The 19,924-nt window shown below is 39.6% G+C and overlaps 1 protein-coding gene across 1 annotated transcript; it reads right to left on the bottom strand.

The window, feature by feature from the left end:
* Positions 1 to 695: 695 nt before the first annotated feature.
* LOC116246091 (probable indole-3-pyruvate monooxygenase YUCCA1) lies at positions 696 to 12,563 on the bottom strand. Its single transcript, XM_050080938.1, has 5 exons — positions 12,534 to 12,563; positions 2,535 to 2,882; positions 2,065 to 2,313; positions 1,800 to 1,922; positions 696 to 1,113 (listed from the first exon to the last, which is right to left on the bottom strand). The coding sequence occupies exons 1-5, from the start codon at positions 12,561 to 12,563 to the stop codon at positions 877 to 879; spliced, it is 987 nt and encodes a 328-aa protein (XP_049936895.1). The 3' UTR covers positions 696 to 876.
* Between the last annotated feature and the right edge of the window lie 7,361 nt (positions 12,564 to 19,924).

Below are 19,924 nucleotides of genomic sequence, written 5' to 3'. Positions count from 1 at the left end.
TACTGCATACTAACAATGCACATCTACCCGTATTTGCCTCGGAACACGAAGGCACTGTTGGGATTGAACACTCCAAAGCATGCGTGTCACTGATTGTGCACATCACAAGAAATAGCCAAGAGTGGTCAATTTTCTCGCTGCTTCGCTTACCTACTGAGTCTTATCCTCTTTGTATTTGGACCCATTAACTGCTAGGTGGAAGTGGGAGTCATTAATGGACGCAAACGATGAACGCTTCTTCCATCTCTCTCCCCGTCGACGTTTAAGTTTGAACATGATAACGTGGAGAAAAGTTACGTTGAAGCAAGAAAGCAACAAAAAGGGCAGAGGAAAGAATCCAAGGGAATTTCTGCAGCTCCTCCCCAAGAGACCCAGAATAACGCCAGATTCTGATTCTGCCAGTGGTGGGGGGAATTAATAGCAATGAATGCCTCTTTTTCCCGTCCCTGAGCTTGACCAGTGCATGGCGTCTCGTGCCTAGAGCTCTTCCTGCCACCACCTTTTGATGCGTAAAAGAAAAAGCAGCGGCAGCAGCAGTCAGCCGTCCAAAGATGGGATGTTACTATGCCACCAAACCCCCTCCACAGTATTTTTCTCAATCATCATAACAAGTGTATACATGTATATTAAAAGCCCGGCCCTTTTCTGAGAGAAATTAAAGAAATACAGGGAACAATCACAAGAAAGAGGAACGGATTACAGAAACAAGGCAAAAGATCCCATGCAAAATTGACTATTATCTACAGTGAGCACAAGATCTTCACATTAGCGGCGAAGCTTTTCTTGTCGGAAACGCTCCAAAAGGAGCTTGAGAAAAGGAAAACAACACACAGCATCTGTTTGTGACAGAGAGAGGGGAGAAGGGGAGGGATTGGTTTAGTTTCTACTGTGTGGTGGTGGTGATGGTGATCCTTTGGAGACAATGAAGCGGGTGGGCTCGGTTGCAGGAGTCCTCCATTGAAGGGCTATGTCGCGTGCTATGCTTGAGGCATCCGCACACGCACCCAAAATCCCACGCCGTGTGAACCCCACGCTGTAGAGGCCATGCTCTCCCTTCCAACCATTGGGGAATGGCATTTTTGGCATCCCATCTTCTGAGAAATGATCTGTGCCCTGCAGAAAGCATTGAAATAATTAATAAAGTCACACAAAGGTAAGAGTCAGAATGAACAATGGAAACGGTACGTTTTCTTGGATTATATGGTACAGAATATGTATTTCTTTGGGCAGCAGAATGGAGGAACTATTTATTTATCATTATTTTGTAAAGGGCAGAGCAGCAGGTAAACAACGCATTTATGGAATAAAATATAAGAAACGAAAGCAAACATAACAAGAAACGGTTCAAGTTTCTGCATCATATATTAGAGATACAAAAAAAAGACCAACCTTCTGCAGAACCAATAGTAAAAAAAAATATAGGCAGCATTCCCATGTAAGGACATAAAACGTAAGACACCTCAGGCTCTCTCTCTCTATCTCTGCAATTGCCTTTTCCCTTCAATAAAGAGAAAAAAGACATAGCGGATGCAACAAACAGAAAAAACCCATCTCTTTGGATTTTCCTCAACAAATGGGCAGCCCAAATCTTCTCTTTTCCAAAGCAGTCAGGGTTTAGAAGCACCAATAATTTAAAAAAAAGGAAAAAAGAAAAAAGGATACCGTATAAGAGTACCAAGTTTATGAATATTATCCCTTTGGGGAAAGCTGGCAAAAGTTAATATGAAAGAAAAGAGGTAACATGCTGGTTGTTGTGAGACAGAAGCGAATGGAATTTCACAATACACGCAGAAGCTTACCTTGAGCCAGGAGGGTACGTTGCTCTTGTACCCTGTAGCCAAGACTACTGAATCAAACTCCTCCTCCTGCCCGTCCACAAATTTAGCCCCATGGCACGTGACCTCCTTCACTCCAGGCATCACCTGTAAGCATCAAAAGGACACAGATGAAGAAAACATCAAGCACTTCACGTGGCTCCAAGTTGCTAAACCCTGAAGACTCCCAATAACGCACAAGAAAGTCTTGGAGAAAGTGGAAAAGCAAAGAAGCCCATGAACCACTGACCTTAATTTTCCCTTCTCTGATCTTAGCAAGTGCACCAACATCCAAAACTGGGGTTTTCCCGGCGACATTCTTGAGCTCAAGCGGACCAATCTTGGGTCTGGGAATCCCATGCTTCTTGGTGCTCCCAAATGTAGCAAGAGCGCATAATAGCAGGAACTTATCAACAACTCTCAGCGGCAGCCATTTGAGAAGCGCCATCGATATACCAAACGTTGAGAACCCCAGTATTTCTCGTGGCAAAACATGCACCTATATGCAATCACCCAAAAACGTCAGAAAGAAGAAAACAATAATGAAGAGAACCCTCAAACTTTCAGTACTTTCTAATGAAGAGAACCCGCCCACCAGAAAAACTCTCCTGCCATCACTAAAAGGTATTAAAAACTCCCATGAACGTGTTCGAGGTTGCATACTCAAAACACAAACAGCATTCTACAAAATCAATGAAGAAGGAGGAGGAGGAAACGTACAGAATTCCTGACGACCATATAAGGGACAGCGGCTTGGTTGCAGAGGTCCAAGCTGACCTCCATGCCGGAATTGCCGCAGCCCACGACGAGGACCCTCTGCCCACGAAAGTCCTCGCCCGACTTGTACTCGCTGGTATGAAGAACGGGGCCGGCGAACTGCTCCAGCCCGGGGATGTCAGGGAGCAGGGGCTCGGCGTTCTCGCCGGAGGCGACGATAAGCCAGCGGGAGATGTACTCGACGGTGCTTTTGGAGTCAGGGGAGGAGAGGTCAAGGGTTCGGAGACGCCAGAGGCTGCAGAGGGGGTCGAAGCGGGCGGACTGGACGGACTGGTTGAACCTGGGGCGGATGTTGAAGCGGGAGGCGTAGGAGTTGACGTAGGAGAGGAACTGGTGCTTGGAAGGGTAGTCGGGGAAGTGGGGAGGGAAGGGGAGGAAGGGGAGCTGACAGAACTGCTTGGGCAGGTGCAGCTTCAGCCGGTCGTAGGTCCGGTAGTGCCACAGCGACGCGATGCGGTCGGAGCGGTCGAGCACCACGCACGGCACCCCCAGCTGCCCCAGCGACGCCGCCGTCGCCAGCCCCGACGGACCCGCCCCCACTATGATGGGCCCGTTCACCCACACGCACCTCAGCAGCTCCGCCTCTTTCGACTCCATTTTCCACTACCACCACCGATACGTCAACGCTTCTTCGGCTTTACTTCGAACAGAGTCTCTCGTAGAGTGAGGAAACAGGAAGAGCAGACGGAAGCAAGGCAGAGAGACTGAGAGAAAGAGCGGTAGTGTTGGTAATGGTGGATGGAGGGGAGAGAGAGGGAGATGGTGGTCTTAAATAGGAGGGAGGGACTGGTTGCGTGCTTGCATGTGTGCATGCATGCGCGTGAATATGGGTGTGGAACAGTGGAGGAGAAGGCGGAGGCGTGATAGTGAAGGGAACGATAGGTTTCTCCGTCGAGGTTCGATCATGGCAGTAGAGAAAGGATTTCGGTGTCATGGGGGAGGAAGAGGTGCTCAAAACCGCCCTTGTGTTTTCCTGCAACTACTTTAATATCCCTTTCTCTTTTTCATTTCCTCGAAAGTCTCACTGTAAATCTGATGAGATTCTAAAATGTTGCTCGAGTATAAAACTTAATATGCTTTCGAATGATATAGAAACACCAAGACACGTGCTTTGTGATGTGAATATCAAGACAAAAGAACGATAGTTTTACAAACAAGTGATTTTCAGTAAATATCTCAATTTTCAAGTTATCGGTGCTTTAAAATCCCACCATAAAGTCGTGTTATTTGATCCAATACGACGAAATATGACGAAAAAGACTCGGACGTTCCCTATTCTCTCTTTTTTCGGATCTTGAGTTGTATTGGTGTCAGCGAATAGCAACGGTACACCCTTCAACTTGAATGTCACACCCTACCACCTTAAAACACAGAAACATAGCGCCCATAAAAATGAAACTAAAGACCTGCCTTAATATATGCTCCTAGCTCGACCAGAGGAGCAAATCCAAGCTCATTTAGAAATGTATCGTTCTCTTGAAAAGAACCATTAGGTAACAACATGAAGGAGGCATAGCATTTGCCTTTTGAATAATAACATGGGGGCATAACATAATGTAGAGAAGTAAGCGCACATGTAACAGGCTTTTGATTCTAGTGAGTGCTATAACCTCTGGCTCACCCCCCAAAAGCATAATATTATTGTACCTTCTAAAACTAATTCACAATTCAAATTGGCTTTTCTTTGACCGAGTAAACAATGTAAGGAGCAGGACCAACCACATTTCCGTGAAGAGTGGGTCAAGGTCCAAGAGAGATTTGCGTTATCTTGCAAGATCCAAAGCAGGATCTTTTTTCAGACGGTTCTCTCTGACATTCCCCAAATCCAAAATATATGAAAGTGGACAGACCGTAGAAATCTTATTACTTTTGGTGCACCAAGTACCTGATCAGAAAAGCTTGGGTAAGCCCGTGATACGGGCAGCCGGAGTGTCATGAACAGGGTGAGAGTTGCACTACAAGTTCCAAGAACAAGTAGGCTGGATCATGTCCAAACTCCCTGCTCAACCGTAATATTATATTGCTAGTCAAGAGGCCAAGCAGCTCATAGACCCAGTTCAGATCAGTTTATACATTTTCCTTTTTGATATGCGATCTGGGCTTAGATAGACATTTACTAATACCAACTTGTAGCAAACAATGCACATTCGAATGTTAAAAGCATGATCTTTCTTAAACTTGAAAAGTCGAAGACCCTACCTAGCTAGGTGAGCAGAATGTTATGTCATGTTCAAGATTAGTTGAATCAGCTGAAGAAAAAGCAGTTATGAGCAGCTTGTTGAGCACAATAGAGCTGAACGAAAATTGAAGTCGCCAGATTCAAGTGATTCAACCACTTTAGCTCTTGGATTCGAGAGCATGTGGTACATCTCGGTTTTAGTTTCAGATGTTCCATTAAAGACAGGCATCGTCATCTTTTCTTTTTCTTAGTAACGAAAAAGATCTATATTTCTGTATTGTGGTGCTTTCCAACTCAGTAGGTGCATGTTCGCAATGGCATGTCCTGTTTCAGTGCATACTTTCGTTATGGTGCATGGAATGCAACAATATTTTAATGCTAAAAGCCCCACTGTTCTCAACTTTAAAGAACAACATGGAATTTTTGCATGGCCCAGCTTGGGGTTGCTCACATGCACTTAGTGATCAATCTGCTAGCCAAGCTTAAACCAGACATCTTCAGTTTGTTTGGCTTGTTTTAAACATTCCAAATGAACTAAACCCCATCTTAGGACATGTCATAACCATCTTGAGAACTTTATAGCCCAGTGTGTCCCAGGAGAAGTTGGGGTACTTTAAGGTTGAGGTCTGAGGGGATCTGAAATCAGCGATAGCTTAAATTTACAGCTTTAACAAACTGTGGGCTTCAGCTTCATCCCCAAGCACGGATCTCGGATCCATGCTACAAATTTTAGTATATTTGAGGATTGGGTAGGGTGGGGAGGTTGTCTGAGATCAGTATGGATCTCGGGTCCATGGTAATCAAATGTGGCCTACTACAGTAAACTGTGCTAGTAAATTCAGGCCTGCCCCACAAATCTCCTAAGGTCAGGTGCGTGCTCTTTAATTAGGTCAAGTACAAGCTGATTTCGAAGCTGTTCAAGCTTTTCAATCTAATGTTTTTGTCCTTAAGATCTCAAAGGGGTAGAACATGCACAGTGGAAGAAGCTATCACCACAGAATTTTAGGTTGCTGGAGAGGTGACCAGTGGTAGAGCAGGTTAAACCAATATGTACAAGATTCTCATATGGCTATAATAGTTTCTCTTTTTTAGATAAGCCTCAGCACTTTGGTTTCCAAATTTGGTGATTGGTAATCTAAAACAAACAGATCCTCAAAATGTACAGAAGCACCGCATTAGGGTCTAGATTAGTGTTGGACCCAGCTGCTTTTCATTAGCATTCTCCTCACGTTAGCAGGGACACATCTAGTCATCTGTCAAATTATATTCTTCTTCTATACTTGACATACTCAAACCTTGATTGGTCTCTTGGGATATATACCAGGTAACTGGTAGGAATCAAGAAAAGCAACTTTGATAATGCTCATAAAGATAACCATCTACCATCAAAATGGTCCGAAGAGCTTTTAGTTGTTTTTTGGAATTTTGAATGGTCGACGGATATATTCCTGCAAATCTATCAACTCAAACAGGTAATTTAACTAGTTGATTCAAACAAGATTAATAATTGGGGAAGGGAGACATTTTTTGTGGTATCTATGTTGTTGTGAGCAAGCATCAGTATCCTCCATCAAGGGCAACCAGGAAGTGGCCACGCAAGTCCTTGTCCTACACTTTTGCTTCCAAAGCGGTGGCAAGCTCCAACCTCCAATTTGCAACTCACCCCGCAGATGATGCCATTCAATATTAGAATTCAAAGTTAAAAAGTGCAATAAATGGAGAGAGCAAGGGCATTCAAGTCCTATGGCTTGTCTACATCAATAGGATTGGTGAAAGCAACCCATCTGTGAGGCATACTATGGTTTGTGGTCTATATGAAAGGTGTGGCTAGCTGTTCAATTATTTCTTCTAATCACCAATATAAGAATTTCTTCATAATGCTATAATGATGTAGCTTTGCTGGGATTGGGTTTATTAGTATCACTTTCATTGCATGGCGTTGTCCAATTGTTGGAGAAATACAAAACCCGTGCAGCTGAAGTGCACATGCTAAAGCATGCATTTAAAGCAATAAACGTGGAAACAGTTCACTGCATTAATGAAGCAAGACTAACCAGATAGAAAGAAAAACGGGAAAGAACAATCTGCATGAAGCACTAATTAATATACAAATTAATATTCTAACCACGACTGGGACAAAGTTTCAGTGGTGGGACATGAAGGTTGAGAAAGATTCTGGAAGATCTGATTAATGTGTATGGATACTGTTCAACTTCAGCCTGAGCTACGTGTAACGAGCATCTCCATAGTTCATAAAAGGTTGAGTTCATCCAGACTTTTAGTGCCACATATATGTCATTGTGAACAAGTTTTTGAACAAAATAGTGGGAACAAGCGTCAACAGTAACAATGAACATTAACGTAATAGAAGCAAGGGTTTACTGGATATATATGAGGAAAAATTCATTGTTTGTGTGTATGTGTATGTGTAGCACACACATACTCACACATTGCATACACACACACACACACAGAGAGAGAGAGAGAGAGAGAGAGAGAGAGAGAGAGAGAGAGAGAGAGAGAGCTAGCTAATCACATTAAAGCTCATTTTCTCATTTTCTGTATCAAGAAAGATCAGTTTCATATACAGTTGCAGAAAAGCAACAAGGTATTTTCCATTTCTAGAGTATTTCCATAAAGATCTGGAAGCATGAACAGAACACATGGTTTCAAGTCTATGGTCATGAGTCATGACAGAAAATGAGCCTAAAAGATGTTGACACTCAATGGTATCATGATGTTCGTCATGATGGTGTTTCTGGCCATCTGATTTTCAGATATGCTGTAAATTATTACATGAAATATTTGCATGCCATCCATGTGGTTACCTTTTAATGCATTAAAACCAAATGAATTGTGATTTTTTAAGGTCTGAATAAAAGGACAATCACAAGGATTTAGGGCAATTGTTGTCCCTTGGGGACAAGGGCCTACAGATGATCCTGGACTCTGTTCTGTACCCACTTGGGACTGCACCCATATCTTGTGTGCAGTATGTGTGTGTTGGGGACCCACCACCATAAAAGCAAAGAATCTTTGCTACGGACGATGGGATGGGCTTCATTTTCCTTATGTCAATGTTTGGAGGCTGCAGCTGGACTATTGAATCGACTGGGTGAGGGCTAGGCCATGAAGATGGGCGTTGGTCTGAAGCAGTGGTGTGTCGGAAACTCTGTCTGAGCTCTCTGAAATGCCGGGCTGGCTCACCAAGATCTCCTGAGTTTTGTCTCCCACGTGCAAATCAGACTCCATTGTTTAGATATGGTCGGACCTGGGTCACGTTCCAGGTGGACCATTATCCTCAGTCAGCCATACGTATCTCTTTTGAAAGTTGAAACTCCGTTCAGTTTCAAGCTTCAGAACATATGTAAATGTAGAAACTGGGCCTTGCCAATATCTAATCCAGGTTTTTCACCTCCTTAAAGATGTCACAATTGCGTCTTGAGAGAGATGGCCATGATGAGACGACTGTGGCTGTTCATGTTGTAAGAGACATACATACATATTCAAGTGTTTATCTAATTGCAGTTAACGAGTTCAAAATCTAAACTCATAATGCCTTTCAAACAATAGGTTGTGCAAATGCTCTAATTTACGCTTAACTAACCACAACAGATTAAATACTGAGGGAATGGGGTTGACGTGCTCATTTGAACTTGCATGCCTTTAGAGGAACTACTGTAGATACAGAAATCCTCCATGACCAGGGTTCAGTGCTGATGCCAACATAGTTCTTCCTTTAGTGCAAGCGTGCAAGGTTGAACTGTTATGGGGTTGTGGGTCACTAGCTCGGTCGCTGAGTGCAGAATGAAGGCCAATCATATATATTTTTAGAGCCCACTCACTTATGGTATGATCACAGTAGAGTTGTTGCAATCCTTAGAAGATGGGCCCGTAGCCAGTGAGAGATGAACAAGACGAAAGGTTGCTGAACAGTCTTAGGACCAACTATCAAGAGGAGAATGATCAGTTTCCCGCACTTCCTTGCCGACTGCTCACTTGTATGGATAATTAATAGGCTGTTTTCCATATGAATATACAACCAGAGAAGGAGAGGAACTTGAACAAGGGTTCGAGGCCGATGGGCTTCTGGGCATAGTTTATCTGCGATGTTGGACTATCAAACTTTGATGAAAATGAAGGGGAAGTTTCTCAGTTTAATTATGTCTTTGTACCAATTATGTCTATTCCTCAATAGATCTATAGTGTAAGGCCTTTTGCTAGGTAGGACATGAAACTGTTTACTTGCCCTTGTCAACAGAGTTGGTCCGAGAATAGTTTATCTAATGCATATGGTAGAGTAGAGTGTCTCTTCCTGACAAAATTCTCTCCATTGGGATCTGACCATGCCGAGTGCAATGCACCATGCACCTTCAAGCGTGTAATTCTTCTCTGTGCTTCAATATTCCCATCAATGCAGTTGAGGAAGAAAATTTTCAGATCAGGGCAGGGGGCAAAGCGAGGATCCCCCCCCTCGATCAGGGTAAGGAGACATAATTTCTTCCTAACCTTGTTTGGCAATATTGATGGAGATTCAAACGTGCGTTCCGTAGATAGAACAGACATTTTGAAAGTATTGACACCAAAGTTCTCAATTTGTCTACTGCTTCCCCTCAACCCAGTGTCTGGTAGTGTGTCTCTTCTACATCCTTCATTATACTCATAAGTGAGGAATCAAACTATTTCTCGAGTTTATTGGGATTGACATAGGGAGCCTGCCTTGTCTTTCCATCTGTTGTTGAGTCCCGGATTCTCATGTGCAGGCTCCAGCTAACTACAGATAGTTGGAAAATGGTTTCTTGGAGACATCATCTCTACCATCACGTCAGTCCTTTGTTTTATGCCTAGAACATGCTTTTCTTCAGTATGATATCACATGTCAGGCCACCTGTTTCTTTCATATGCTTCACTATACTTGATAACGGAACCGTGGAAAACTATATTGGGAGCTCTCGGGGTTTAAAAATGAAGACTTTCTATTTTGTTACCTTGTTCGAGAATGGCACTTGCAGAACTTAATTAGTTATTTAGTAACAGTAAAAATCAGTGACTCTCTTTAGTAACAGTAAAAATCAGTGACTCTCAGGATTAACTTCGTAATTGGACCATCCCTTTTACTTCCTTACTTTTGTGCTGAAGGGGTTCTTTCCTTCGGTCGAACAGTACTGTACGAAGAAGTACAATTAGCAAGTAATGTTGCAGCCATGGTAGAACAGCAGAACGGAATCTACCTATTAAATGTCTGGGCATCTCACTGTTCATCTACGAAACCTAGAAACTTTGCCTCCATCACACTTCAACTGGGAAATTTATTAATTTTATGGCTCAATCTTTCAGATTAACGCTTCCAATACAGATAACTGTCTGCACAGTGGAGAAGATTCAATTTCAAGAGTCCATGAATCTAATATATATGGAGACATATTTTTCATGGGAAATGAAACATTAGATAGTGGCGAACAAAGGCTTGATGCAATATCAGTCATCAAATGAATAGAGAGATCATCTAGATTTCTCTCCCGCAATTTCTATTGAAGATTGTGAACTGGATTCAGGTTCCCTTGGGTTTCATTCTTCTCGTTTTACGTTTCTTCCGGCGAGGCAAAGGCTCAGCGGCTCGACAACCTATGGAGGGTAGGAGCAGCAGGGCAGGCTGTCTTGTCACAGGAGCAATCACGATTCAATTTCTATCTAGAGATCTGGGTGCAGCCCCCCGGCCGGAGACGACACGCGAGGTTTTACAAATGGTTCTGTAAGCTTAGGATTGAGTTTTGTTATTTGATTATCGAAGAAAATGTTGAGGTTCCATTAGACATTGTTGAAAGCCCCCACTTTTTTCCCATACTTTGGTTGCTTTTCGTATATCTGAGTGACGCCACTGTTTATAATTTAACTTTAGAAATTTAAAACGAAAACGGACCGCCCATCAATCCCTACTCTGTCTATTGCACCAATCTTTCAAGAATCCAGTTCCATATTATATAACAAAAAGAGACATACCAAATGGCTATACATCTAAGTTACCTTCATCAGAAGTCCTTTTCCAATTACAGTCACGTAATAAGATATAGCAATGTTCCTGTTCAGAGTTCAAACTTCAAAGACACTAAAACCATGAACTAACAAGCCTCCTCCTGAATTTTCTTTAAATTAACAAGAAAAGAGAAAATAACTAAATTTTTAATTCATTTTCAAACATGCCAACATGGAACTCTGAATACCACCATTGCTTTTTTCAAGGATAAGACAGGAACCTATTATTATATCATTTTGGATATTGCACCCCCTGGTAGAAATTTCTAGCGAAGGGGCCAGCCATTCAATGGGTAACCAAGTGGTGTAAAAGACTGTACTCACTCTTTCTCATTATTCTAGTTTTGGCGTTGCTTCAAGACATAGGGAAGGGAGTATGGTACAATCAATTACAGTATTGCACACCTCACTATATGTTTAGTTTAAAGGGAAAGTGTCCACGAGAATTGAATTGATAATTGAACTTTCATCGGCTTTTCAGCCTAACCAACTACTATCTTACGTTCCTTGAGCGAATATGTAATGACTACATGATATTAACAGATAAATAAGTAATAGTTGTGTTAGTCTGCATAGAAAACTGAACACATACATGTGCCTTCCCCACTCGCTCCCCCCTAACATCACATATTAACCATGCAAATGACCTTTAGTGGATTATCGGTCTATGAAGATGTTTATGGATTTAAAATAGATTTCAAGATGTATTGACGCAAAACACCATGTTCTTGCCGAAGAAACATGATGTGATTGCATTACGAGTTTAACCTGGGGGCACTTGAGGCATTTAACCTCGAGTTAATGGTTACCCGGGTTAACTAACTAACAAAATATTTACTACATATTAGAAATGAAATAATATCAAATTGGTAGGTGCATCTTTTATGGTAGCCAAACTTTGAGTCTGGTTTTGAATATTGCCAAGAGGAAAATCCAAGGGGGGGCATCTAGTTGACGCTGAACATCAGTACTGACAAGGAGATCTCTTAAAAGTGGAGATTCCTCCAAAAACTTCTGTGGCCCCTACGCTTCAGTACTGAGGCTAGGCAATGATGGGAAATCAATCATAATTCCAGTCGTTTCTTGAAGGGAAAGAAAAATCTCCAAACACGGGACAAGTGCTAAGCACTTGCCCCATAATCTCTATTTCCCCCTTTGTTAGATCCTAATTATGTGCTTAGAAAGGCCAAAAGAGGGATTAAGAATCCACAAATTACTAAAAGGTTAGGCAAGCAAGTTATGGAGACTGATCCTTCTTTCCATGATTTTTTTTCATTAGTGAAGGATGTGCTAAGCATGGTCAGATGAGGATAAAGAATGATGAGGATTATTATTGTTGGTTTTGCTGTTGCTATTATTATTAACAAGGATATCAATGGATTGGATTGAGATCATACATCTGTCGGAACTCCTCTAATGAAGTCGAACATATACAACAAAAAACGCTTACCACCAATTAAGAAATTGGATCGAATTAAGGCATGATAATGGATTGGCTTTGATTTGGATTTAGTTTTTCATAAATACATGATTGAATAATAATAATAGTAATTAAGATTGCCAGTTAATTTTTTCTATGTCTAATATCTATAGATTTTGAAATTCGGTTCTTAACGTATTATAATGTGGTTTGAGTTTAGTTATGAATTTAAAAGTTAGATTCAAATCAGATCAGATTCAAACTTTTTAATTTTAAAATTTGGATTTGAATGGACTTTCTTTGTTTATATTTGAATCAGAATATAAGAATATATGATCATCAAGTATCACAAAACACATACAATTTATTTGAATTCAATCTGTTGACATCCCTTAGTAGTAAAAATGGCATGCAATGGCTTAACCTTCCATATGAATGACTACCACCCAATTTTTGGGAGTTAAATGGGCGCCTTAACATTTGAGAAAATATCTCAAATGGGCGGCTACTATTAGCTTAACTATAATTAAGGTAGACGTAGGTTACAAATTTGAGGGTTTCAAGTTAGATTTCGTAAGCTTCTATAGAATCGGCTGCCGGCGGCAATGGCAGGGCCGGTGAAGAAGAACAAGCAGCGGCAGTAGCAGCATCGGTGAAGGAGTGGACGACCACCATTTGACTACCTCTGAAAAGTGAAAAGCTTATTGTCTGAAAAGCAGAGTTGGACCTTGCAAGGTGGACAAAAGCATACCTCAATGATGAATATCGACTGTCACTTATCATCGCCCCTAAAATAAACGGCCAGAAAATTTCCAAAGTGCTTCTAGCGGATACTGCCAAAAAATGTAAGTAATGTGCTAATAGAATACATGATATGATACGACGGATGATATGATACGGTGGTCTCTAATTCATATCGTGGGGAGAGTGGCATTTTTCGAGGGAGCAGCAATACTGTGGTGATCTTTGTTTTGTTTTGTTTTTGTTTTTTTTTTTTTATCAAACGCCCTTTTCAACACCAGCATAGCTGTGAGAAGCAAGTGGCCGGTTTATTTATGAAAATTTTTTACACAGGTCCTGAGATGCTGCTACTTGGTGACCAAAGGTTTTGCAATTGGATAAAATACAAACTTGATTAATTGTACAAACTTGATTAATTGCGTTAGTTCACATATGCAGGTTTTTATGACCAATATACTTCTCTCAAAGGCAAAGAAGTGTCTTTGATTTTTGTTTCACTCATGCCGTGTCCAATTATCTAATATTCCTGCCATTATCTCATATCTTTGTCGTTATCATACCTATTTTATTATCTCATATGTATGTTATGATAGAGGGTGGCATGAGATAATGACATAGTTATAAAATAATGACAGGAATATGAGATAGTGAGTAAGAGATAACGACATGAATATGAGATAATGAAAGAGGTGTGAAATAGCATCATTGTTAAGAATGTTCACTATGCATGTGCAATGTTAGGGCATTGAAGTAAATATGCATATTGGTAGTAGGGTTCACTTTCCGGTATATGGCTGTTGTGTACATAGAGTAACATACAAAGCTCATTCTCTTATGAAATTGGGCACAATTATGGATGACGAAAAAACCGGCAGTTGAGATGGTAGCTGAAATTCATGAATAGCAACAATGAATGATGGTAGAACACAACGAAACACCTAAACTAATGTGGAAGGTGGACACAAAGAGAGAGAGAGAGAGAGAGAGAGAGAGAGAGAGAGAGGTAGAGAACTTACAAGCTGGTTATATGCACAAGCTTGTTCACCTTTGCATTGTACATAAGTCCATGTGCATGACATATAATCTTAGGAGTGGGCTAGGGCCCCAATGAGAGTGGGCTAGGGCCCCAATGAAAGTGAGCCAAGAGGACAGATGTTGTGCGCTAAAGGTTGTGCATGGTGCACCTCCTACATGTAACCATGCCTCCACGACTTACCTATGAATACTCTCAGTGTTGACCATTGGAAACCATAAAACTGGCTCCGTTCGAGGATGGAAAGAGGAGAAACGCGCTTTAGTTATTCAAACCAGTGTTGGAGGGTACCTAGGCATAGTTGCATCACATATAGTGTTTTCTATCCCCTCCAATGCAGTTATTTGTGAATTACTTTGCTGAAAAGTAAATCTTCAAAAGTTGGGAAGGCCTTGGTAATACATTCAAATATTGAGTGCCTTTTTTAAATGTTTCATATAATCATTTGGTAATAGAGGGAGACCTCTGATCATCCTACTAACATTCTAAACCAATGATAACCACCTATTTATATAGAACTTGTGGGTTTTTATCTTTTGAAATAACATTTTCAAAAACAAATTCACTTCCCTTATCAGTACTAATGTTTTTATTGGTAGACCACTTTCTTTTTCAACCAGCACTTTAAATTCTTTAAATTTGTCAAAGATATCTGATTTTTGTGCTAAAAGAATAAATTCAACTCATATGTGTATAATCATCAATGAATAATAAGAGATATTTCTCTTATTTATTGACAATGTGTTCATTGGCCACAAATGTCACCATGAAGAAGTTCAAGTGGTTTCCTAGCCTTCCATGCTTTTTTTATTGGAAATGAAATTCGATGTTATTTTCCAAAAACACAACATTCACAAACTTTATCAGCCATTGAAATAAATGGTAAACCATGCAACATATTCTTTTGATTTAATAAATTCAAACCACTATGGTGCAAGTGCCTATATCGTATGTGCCACAATTTCAACTTGTTATTGGTACTAGCCACTAATGAACATGTATTCATAGTTGCAACCACAAGTGGAAACAATTTATTTTGTAGGATGGGGCTTTTTGTTATGAGATAAACCATGTACAAAATACACATCTTGAATAAATTTTTCTTTGCCTGATTTGATTTTCACAACAATAATATGTTTTCCTTCCACTTTTATCTTGTTATCATCACCTAACTTGACCTCCAACTTTACAAGCTCTTTAAAAATCTCTCTTTCCTGTCATATGATTGTTGCAACCATTGTTTAGAAGCCAAGCCGCTTTTTCACAATTGTTAAGAAATAAATTAGTATAATCCTCTACAATATTTGCTTATATTGTATTTTTCTCAAGGCAATTTGCTTCAATATGCCCAATTTTTTTTGTAACAGAAGTATTGCTTTGTTTTATAGTTTGGTTTGTAGGTATTACCTTCCTTAGAGAACTATGCACAATGCCTTCCACGGCCTCTTTTTCTACCATAAAAGCTGCCTCTATAGCCTCCTCTGTTGTGACTTCTAAATCCACCTTTTTGATCATTGGTCCATTCAATCAATTTCTCTTTTGATTTTTCCATTCTAGTCTAGAGAACATACTCAACAGTTTTTTCTTCAACTCTATTCATACGACTCTCACGCAAACTCATTAAGATTGTACGATGACAAATCCTTAGATTCTTCAATTGCAGCTACTACATTATCAAACTTATGAGGAAGACTTATGAATTTTTCCACAATCTTTTGATCAGAAATATTCTCTATGAAAGACCTCATTTGGTTTATAATAACCATAAGTTTGGAAAAGAAGTCTTGCACATATTTACCATTTTTCATAAAAAAATGTTACAAAATCTCTATGTGGGGTTTGTAACTTAACGGTCACTACCTTCTTGTCTCCAGGACAATCTTGTTTTAAAATATTCCATACCTGGTTGGCTGTGATTGCATTTGCAAAATGTTATCAGTAAGACAGTAATTGCTCGTTGCAAAACCAATAATGCTTTTGCATCTTTTTTTTGTTTTTCTAATTTGCCTCCTGATTTTCTAGGTGATTTTTCATTCTCCCTAGCGACATCATTATCAACCAAATCCCATAAATCTTGAGAAATAAAAAATGTTTTAGTCTTGATGCTCCAACAAGCATAAGTTTTTACCATTGAAAATAGAAACCAAAGTGCACGACAAGTTTAAGGAAATCATACCAAATGTCATGTTTACCAATATCTCTCTACGTGCTCAACTCAGCCTTCACTTTCCAACACTTCTGCTTCAGCAGTAATATTTGCAATTCCATGGCACACCTCAAACCTGACTTTGATACCACTTTGTTGGAAATGCAGAGTTGAAAAATTCTCAAAAGAAAGAGAAAACTAGCTACACAATGCTAGAAATACATGTACTTAAACATAAAAGGCTTCTTTCATTTCTCTATTTTTATCCATGACAAATACATAGCCTATTTATAGGTCACCAAGAGACTTAAGTTACACAATTCATTTGTATCTATTTAAACATAAAACTCCTTATTTTAATAACTATTCATAATTTCATAATTTTTTTTTCTTATGAAACTTTCGAACTAATGGACCATAAAGTAAAAGTAACCACCTCACTAACTCACGCCATAACTCATATTAAAAATATAGTGAAGATATGAAACATTAACAACCGTCCCATGCCCCTTCGGACAGAAGAAAGCAGTGAGCTAGGCGACTCAGCAGAACCTATCAGAGACAAAAGGACATGTTTAAAGGAAAAAATTTGAGAGAAATATAGAAAGGAAGAGAAAAAACTGCAGATCAGCACTGCAAATATGTTAATGAATACCTCTTCCTACCTTAAACTTCTCCAAAAGAAGTAACCCAACAGAGTCTCTCTCCCTCTCTCTCTTGAGGCATCCATTGATGTGGGTAGTCCTAAATGGCAATTCTATGAGGGCATAGGCTCCTGTAGTAAAAGGGCTAAGCCCTCCCATGCATATTGGTGACATCAAATCACTGTTACTGTTGACAGCCAGAACATTTACACTAAAAGTTTGTGCTGGGTGCTGCCTTTTCTTCAGTGTGTCCTTTCCTTTATTAGGGGCACCCTTGCCACTGAGAGAGAAAAAGGAAGAGACTAGATCATGTGGGTTCCTGATCAAGAATCTTCCACTCAACCTGAATCTTCCACCTCACCTGCAGGAAACATGGCTTTTTCTTTTTTCTAATGATAAAAGTGGATTGGAGAAAAAGCAAGAAGAAAGCGCAAGAAAAAGGTTGAGAAGAGAATGATTATTGGTAACAGTAACTTGTGAATGTCTGTTGGAATTTATGGAGGGACAAACTACTATCCACTGCCCATGCAGGTCCACTAAAGGCCCATAAATAAAATGTTTCAAAGTTATGGAATGAAAAAAAAAAATTTGTTTGTTCATGAATGTATGGTAACAAATTTACAATTGGGGAAATTTTCAAAAAATGCACCAAGAAAATTGTCAACAATAGAAAAGATAAGTAAGATTACTTTGAAGGTTTAGTTGTTAATATATTAAAAAAATACCGTTTTACCTTCTTAAAGTAGGACGAGAAATTTATTCTGTAACTTTATCAATACAATTATGTCTTCCTTGAACAGCTCTGTAACATTGTTAAAAAAGCAAATAATTATTTAAATATTAATAAAAATGCTAAGTTACTTGGATACAATTAATCATGTACTGATATTATCAGATATGGTTAACAAAGCCAATGCGGACTAATGAACATACAATTTGCCATCGTATTAAATGCATTTTGGCATTGCATTTATCATCTTAAACCAAGCTCAAGTTAGTAACAACCCATGATTGAATGATTAATTATTTCTTACCAATGGAACAAAAACATTACTTGTGTTTGACATACTATGAAAATGTTAAGTGTGGTTTTTGCCATTGCCGATTACTTAGCCGTGTTTCTCCCCATAAAATAAGAAAACTGATGATGTTAACTTTGTGTTTGTTTCACCGCACATCTCAGATCATGCAGACCAGCGATGACTTGAGATTCTAAGATCTTAGATCCATGAATTTAAGAGCAGACCTCCTCCCATCCAACCTTAAATTCTTGGTTTTTAATATGTTATTGAGATCTCCTTCCATCCAACCATAAATTCTTGGTTTTTTAACATGTTATTGAGATCTTCAAGATATCTAACACATTTTTTTTTATGCAGGTACGAACCTAAGATATGAGGTGATCAAACACAACCTTAGATTCTTCTGAAATATGCCCTAAGTGTTAAAACAAATTAATTTCACATATGGAGATCACATCACCTTACATGTGATTTCACAACAACAACAACAACAATAATAATAATTTCATAACAGCCGCTGAAAAATAATAATAATATCATAACAGCAGCTGGAAAAAGCTGCGCATGCAATCATAGGAGACAACTATGGACATGCAATCCTTGGTCACAACAGTGGGTGTGATTGCCATCGTACAAGTGGTACGAATGGAGCGTCTAATCACAGGCAACATTTCTAGATTGCTTTCTTTTATGATTGCATTTATTTTGTTTGCTCTTGTTTGGCTTTGGAATATAAACATGGCTACGGTTCGCAATATATATATATATATATAAAAAGACCTGACATCTTTTCTTGACGATTTCGACATACATGTAAATTAAAGTTGATATTCTTTAATTTGCTTTTTTGAAAAAATTCGTGGAAAGTGAAAGTAGGGCTGCACATGGCCAATTTGAACTTGACTCAATTTGAAAAACTTAAACTCTGCTTAAGCTTGATCGAACAAGCCTGAGCTCGACTTGATGATACAACGTCAAGCACACATTCGACTCGTTTAACTCCTTTGTTTTAACTTATTTAACTCGTTTAGTTGCTACTCGTTTTACTATTCTTCTATTATAATCCAACGTTCATTTTGTAGTCGAGTTTAAGTGACTTGAGTTTTTGCAATTCAAATTCGACTCGTTTAAGATTTCGACTTGACATATATCTGAACTCGAGCATATAAATGAGTCAAGATCAAGTTGAGTTTTGACTGTTGAGTTCGAATTGAGCTCGAGCTGGCTCGACTTGTTATGCACCTCTAAGTGAAAGGCAATATGACATAGCTAGGGTGTGGGCAGCTATTTTCATGGTGGTTGCAGTTGTTCTCATGGTGGGTTCAGGTGAGAATTGAATCCACTGCTTCAACTCAAAAATGAAGAGATTTTTTTCTTTTCCAAAACGAATACGCAATAAAACACCCTCTAAGCGACACATCTACTCAATTGGCTTAATTTGCAAAAGATGTTTAAAGAGCTTGGATGGCCATGGCCTATAATTAGCACCCCATGAAGACAATATATTGAAGATTTTTGAATCCTCGTGAAGATTTGTAAGGCAGTTAACTAAGAGATTGGTTGTTCTGGTTCTTATCTTTTAAAAGACAAAATTATGAGGACATATTGAGACTTGTGAGGTTATGAACCCAAGCTCGATGTGAGAGTGGGTCGAGATGTTATAAAAAAAAAAAATCGTTGGGTACTTGTTTCTAGCTCTCTCAAGAGCAATAATGTCGAGAGAGTGAAATGCTATCTAAGCACGGTTTGCACCATCATTCATTCGTTTTCACCTGGGCACCAAGAGATCAGTTACACTCGAGCTGTGCAAAGACTTGAAGCCAAACAAGTAGTGAGTCCCTAAGTTTTGAATTTCACTTACTATGATGACAACCCAAACTGTTTGACAGCAGAAATATGTTTAGTGTATCATAAATGTGCTGCCTTAATATTTGATATTGATTTTCATCATCAGCCAAGAAGCCTGCAAAGTGGCCGACCTAGTGCGTTTCATGCAACATGTTAGGTGCGCCAAGAAGCCTGGTAGGACCAGACACTAGTCACAGCCAGATCCAATTAAACATGAAATTTGAGTCCAACCGATGGCGTTACGTTTCTCTTGAGTAGGACAAAGCG

The sequence above is a fragment of the Nymphaea colorata genome, chromosome 1 (assembly GCF_008831285.2).
Source record: "Nymphaea colorata isolate Beijing-Zhang1983 chromosome 1, ASM883128v2, whole genome shotgun sequence".
NCBI classification, from domain to species: Eukaryota; Viridiplantae; Streptophyta; class Magnoliopsida; order Nymphaeales; family Nymphaeaceae; genus Nymphaea; species Nymphaea colorata.
Note: the sequence above shows the minus strand (reverse complement) of the source record. Positions and strands in the feature narration are given on the sequence as shown.

Coding starts and splice junctions, on each gene's coding strand:
- LOC116246091 (XM_050080938.1), bottom strand. CDS start 12,563: ATGATCATATATTCTTATATTCTGATTCAA. Junction 2,883..12,533: donor ATTCTTATATTCTGATTCAA/ATATAAACAAAG, acceptor TCCCGCTTCAAC/ATCCGCCCCAGGTTCAACCA. Junction 1,114..1,799: donor ACGTACCCTCCTGGCTCAAG/GTAAGCTTCTGC, acceptor TGCTTTCTGCAG/GGCACAGATCATTTCTCAGA.